Source organism: Lathyrus oleraceus, chromosome 1 (assembly GCF_024323335.1).
Source record: "Lathyrus oleraceus cultivar Zhongwan6 chromosome 1, CAAS_Psat_ZW6_1.0, whole genome shotgun sequence".
Classification (NCBI taxonomy): domain Eukaryota; kingdom Viridiplantae; phylum Streptophyta; class Magnoliopsida; order Fabales; family Fabaceae; genus Lathyrus; species Lathyrus oleraceus.
The window spans coordinates 433,129,631-433,135,342 of NC_066579.1; the positions used below are offsets into that span (position 1 = coordinate 433,129,631).

Here is a 5,712-nt window from a genome sequence, read left to right on the forward strand (position 1 = left end):
GTAGATTGAAATTGCATTGGGTAGGTCTTAAGTGATAGGATTAAACAGTTGGTTTAAGTCCTGAATTAATACCTCTTATAGTGGATTTCCTCCCTGGCTTGGTAGCCCCCAGACGTAGGTGTGTTTGTCACCGAACTGGGTAAACAATTCTCTGTGTTATTTACTGTCATTTACATTTATGTTCTACATCATTCCTGTCTGCGCAGAATTGGATGTCATAACATCCAGTGTGACATCGATAGTCTGTTTCTAGAATTTCAATTGACATCAGAGCAGGCACCCTGCCTGTTAATTTCTGGGTGAGATTAAGGGGACGTTACTTTCTAGTACCATGGACAAGGATGTTGGATTCTCAAATAGACCACCCATACTGGATGGCTCTAACTATGATGACTGGAAACCTCGTATGATAACCTTCTTGAGGTCTCTGGATAGCAAGGTCTGGAGAGCTGTCAACAAAGGATGGGAACATCCAATGAAGACAGGTAAAGATGGAATCATTATGCAAATTCCTGAAGAAGAGTGGGACAAAGAGCTAGAGGCATTAGCCCTTGGAAACTCTAAGGCCTTGAATGCACTGTTCAATGGGATAAATAAGAACATCTTCAGACTGGTGCATCACTGTGAGCTGGCCAAAGAAGTTTGGGATACTCTCAAAACAACTCATGAAGGTACCTCCAAGGTAAGGATGTCTAAACTCCAGATGCTGACCACTAAGTTTGAAAATCTGAGGATGAAAGAGGATGAGACTATTCATGACTTCCACATGAATATTCTTGAAATTGCCAACACTTCTGGAGGCTTAGGAGAGAAAATGTCTGAAGAAAAACTTGTAAGAAAGATTCTCAGATCATTGCCCAAGAGATTTGCCATGAAGGTTACTGCTATAGAAAAGGCTCATGATATCTGCAATATGAAGGTTGATGAGCTTATTGGTTCTCTCCAAACTTTTGAAATGGGCTTGTGTGAGAATGTTGAAAAGAAAAACAAGAGCATAACTTTTGTATCAAATACTATAGCCATGCTTGGAAGACAGTTCAACAAGTTCATAAAGAAGGTTGATCAAAAAGGTAGACCAAATGTCAAGAACTCATCATCTGACATTAGTAGAAGATCAAAATCTGAAGAAAAGTTCAACCAAGGCAAGGGAATCCAGTGTCATGGATGTGAAGGCTTTGGACACATTAGAGCTGAATGTCCTACCTTCCTCAAGATGCAAAAGAAGGGACTATCTGTCACCTGGTCTGATAGAGACTCTGATAGTGAATCAGAAGGAGAATCTGTAAAACATGTCACTGCACTAACTAGTGTTTGTGCATTTGATGATGACTCAAGTGGAGAAGAACTTACATTTGATGAACTTGCTGCTTCATATAAAGAGTTATGTGTCAAAAGTGCAAAAGTGTGTATACAAGGAGAAAAGCAGAAGAAACTCATCAGGGAGCTGGAAGCTGAGAAGAAGAAGCATCTGACAATCATAGATGGTCTAAATGGTGAGATAACCTTGCTGACCTCTAAGCTAGATCAAATGACAAAATCCATCAGAATGTTGAATAAAGGAACTGACACTTTGGAAGAGATTCTAAAGGTGGGACAGAAATCAGGAACCATGTTTGGTTTAGGCTTTGTTAAGGAATCCTCAATTGAACTCAAAGGCTCAAAGGCTGAAGTTCAGAAAATCAAGCAGAAGTCATAACCAATGTCACAACATAAGGGAAACAGGAGGATTAACCATCAAAAGAAGAAATTTAAAAGATGGAGATGCCACTACTGTGGTAGATTTGGTCACATAAAACCATTCTGTTACAGGTTGCATGGTTATCCTAACGAGACCCCTTAAGTCATACCTAAGCAGAAGGCATCTAAGCATAATGCCCCCATCAAGAAACAACAATGGGTTGCTAGATTAGCTCACACATCTCTAGGGGCATCTACCAGAGAAGACTGGTATTTTGATAGTGGTTGCTCAAGACATATGACTGGGATGGAGAACTTATTGGTAGATAAACAACCTCATACTACCAGTTATGTGACCTTTGATGATGGAGTTAAAGGAAAAATCAAAGGTGTTGGTAAGCTGGACAGTCCTGGAGTTCCAGAACTGAATGATGTGCTGTTAGTACAAGGGCTAACTGCTAATCTCATCAGCATAAGCCAGTTATGTGATCAAGGCTTCAATGTGCAATTCACTAAGGAAGAATGTGTTGTGAAGAATGGAGAAAATAAGGAAGTTATGAGGGGATCCAGATCCAAAGATAACAGCTATCTATGGGAACCTGAAGTCCCAAACTACTCCTCAATGTGCTCCTTAGCCAAGGAAGAACAGGAAGTGAAGTTGTGGCATAGAAGACTTGGACCTCTTCATTTAAGAGGAATGAAAAAGATCATATCTAAGAAATTAGTTAAAGGAAACCCAAAGTTGCTTACTGATGGAAGAAAAGTGTGTGGAGAATGTCAGGTTGACAAGCAAACCAAGATGTCACATCCTACGCTTGGACATCTTACAACATCAAAGACTATGGAACTTTTGCACATGGACTTAATGGGACCTATGTAGATTGAAAGTCATGAGTAGTCCTCATCTATTATTCCTCAGCAAAATGGTGTAGTTGAATGGAAGGAACAAAAGTGTGTATCATTATCCATTGCAGATGCTGAGTACATTGCATCTGGTAGCAGTTGTTACCAGCTGGTATGGATGAAACAGATGCTGACTGAGTACAATGTCACTCAGAATGTCATGACATTGTTCTGTGACAACCTCAGTGCCATCAACAATTCAAAGAATCCTATCCAACACAGCAGGATCAAACTTATTGACATTAGACATCACTTCATAAGAGATCTGATAGAAGACAAAGTGATTACCTTGGAACATGTGGCAACTGCACTACAACTTGATGCCATATTTACAAAGGATTTGGATGTTACTCAGTTTGAAAATTTAAGGGGCAAAGTTGGAATATGTCTTTCTGAGGAATTATAGCAACTAATGATGTTAGGTATTTACTGTTTAATATTTCAAATTATTAAACAATTGAGAGTATGCTCTGATTGGTCAACAAATAATAGCTATTACTCTTGCAACAAGCGTTACCTCTTCCATCGTTTCAACTTTCAGTCACGCAAGCATTCTCTCACAGAAACTTTGCATTTCGACTCTAAGATACTCAGCATGTCTCAACAATCCAACTCATCTTCCTCCAAGAACATGTCTGATTCCTCTAGCTCTGAACCAAGCAACCCTAACAGAGAAGATCCTGTTGCTGACTCTGCGAATACCTCACATGCAAGAAGACCTAAAGAAACTGTATCAGGCTTCTCCTCAGCAATCGCTTTTGAGGAACGAACCAGAGAAGGTTCCAGGTATGTTCACAATGCCATTGCCACTATGGTGACTGGAATACTGTCTAGTAATCTTAAGGTCCTTGGGGTTTCCATTCCCTTAAACACTATTGAACCTGATAGTGTTGCTTATCAAGAAAATATTGAGTCTTTAGGAAAGAATATCTCTGATGATGTTGAGCAAACTGATGCTCATAAGGAGTCAAATGTTGACAAACCCTTAGATAATGTGGCTGGTGAGGAAGTTCATGTCACTCATGATGTCAGTAACAACCCTAACTGTGAGGCTGAAATAGTAGACCTGGAGGAATTTTCTGATAATGAGTTGTTATCCTCAGTCGTCCCTAGCATAGCCAAAAGGGTTAGGACTAGGAGAGAAAAGAAAACCGTGGCTCAAAGTTCCCCTAGAAAGAAGATTGATGTTCCAACCTCTTCCAATACAAAGGTGGCAGTCGAGAGTTCACTCAAGAGGAAAGTTCATGGTCCAACAAAATCTTGGAGCAAAGGGGTGCCCAAGAAAAAGAAGACCAAGTCTGTTGTTGTTGAGTCTGACTCAGATGTTCCATGTGATGTCCCTGACACTCTGTCAAAGAAGAAGCCAACCACTAGCAAGCTTGCAGCTAGTGTCCCTGAGGTACCGATTGACAACATATCTTTTCATGTTGCTTCAAGTGTAAACAGGTGGAAATATGTTTATCAGAAGAGGCTGGCTTTGGAGAGGGAATTAGCTCAGAATGTTCTGGAATGTAAGGATATTATGGACCTTATTCAAGAGGCTGGTTTAATGAAGACTGTGACTCAGTTCTCAAAGTGCTATGAGATGTTGGTAAAGGAATTTATTGTCAATGTGTCTGAAGAATATGCTGATGGGAAGTCTAAGGAATTCAGGAAAGTGTATGTGCGAGGCAAGTGTGTAAATTTCTCTCCCTCAGTGATCAACAAGTATTTGGGAAGGCCTGATGTAGCTTAACCTGAGCTTGAGGTGACTGACAACAAAATCTGTCAAGTCATCACTGCTAATCAAGTCAGGAAGTGGCCTCTCAAAGGAAAGTTGGTGGCAAGCAAACTGAGTGTCAAGTATGCAATGCTGCACAAGATTGGAGCTGCTAACTGGGTGCCCACCAATCATAAATCTACAGTTGTTGTAATGCTTGGAAAGTTTATATATGCTGTTGGAACCAAAACCAATTTCGACTATGGATCCTATATTTTTGATCAAACTTTGAAGCATGCAGGAAGCTTCAGTGTGAAAGGGCCTATAGCCTTTCTTTCTCTCATCTGTGGTATTGTTTTGAATCAGTTTCCAAACATCTTAACAGAGAATGATTATGTGAAGAAAAGTGACAGCCCTTTGTCCTTCAATCATAAGCTGTTCCTAGGTACCCATGTTCCTGACATTGTCATGACAACAGGTGAGACATCACGTGTAAGCAATCAACCAGGTAAAGCTGCTGTCATTGCAATGCTCAAAGAAACTTGTAAGGAGTTAGAGGCAAGGATGCTGAACTTGGACAAATTGATTAGCAAGTTGAAGATGACTGAAGATGATGTGCTTGGTGAAGCTACTGCTACTGCAGAAGGAGCTGAAAGATAAGGTGAAGAGGGAGAAGCAGATGCCAGTCCTGATGATGGCACAGATGATGATGCTGACTCTGAGTCAGATGACTAGAACATTTCCTGTGTTTCTGAAAATTGTGTGTAATTTTATTTTGTTTTGGTCTGTAATATTAAGTGTTGCTTTGGCAACATTTTTGACAAAATGGGGGAGTAACACCTGTACCCCAGGATAACAGATTTGTTTGAACAAAAAGCTATGTTGCTGTCTGCTATCTACCTGTGTTGCTGCAGTTTGAAGTTTAACTTCTATGTGTGCTGAGTGTATTAGCTAATTTGATTCTCTGCTTGGATGTGTGCTTGTGCTGAGTGTATTAGCTAATTTGATTCTCTGCTTGGATGTGTGATTTCCGCTGCTGTGAACTCTGTTGTAATGCCAAGTTGTTTTAGCCAAAAATTTGCCAAAGGGGGAGTTTATAGATGTTTTTGATTGGCTGCATTTTGTGTTAAAACACTAACTGTACTCTGATGTCTTGACTGATGTCATGATATGCTTGAGTAGTATGCTGCAGGATTAGCTAATACAAGATTTACTAAATGTCAAACTGAATGTTATGACATTCATCCCTGACAGCAGATACTGAATTATAGGCCAGTTAGTTTTTCTGGTATAGTTCAGTATTTATTTCAGGCTGTTGGTTCAGGAAACTAACAGCTGAGCTAGAATTAAGAAACCTAGCATTTAGCCTATGTTCTGGACGTCAAACTGAATGTTATGACATTCATTCCTGACAGCATATGCTAAAGTGTAGG

At 40.0% G+C, this 5,712-nt stretch overlaps 1 protein-coding gene across 1 annotated transcript; it reads left to right on the forward strand.

Moving 5' to 3' along the window:
• The first annotated feature begins 3,211 nt into the window (after positions 1-3,211).
• On the forward strand, positions 3,212-4,315 carry LOC127114635 (uncharacterized). Its single transcript, XM_051046650.1, has 2 exons — positions 3,212-3,930; positions 4,027-4,315. The coding sequence occupies exons 1-2, from the start codon at positions 3,212-3,214 to the stop codon at positions 4,313-4,315; spliced, it is 1,008 nt and encodes a 335-aa protein (XP_050902607.1).
• Positions 4,316-5,712: the final 1,397 nt, after the last annotated feature.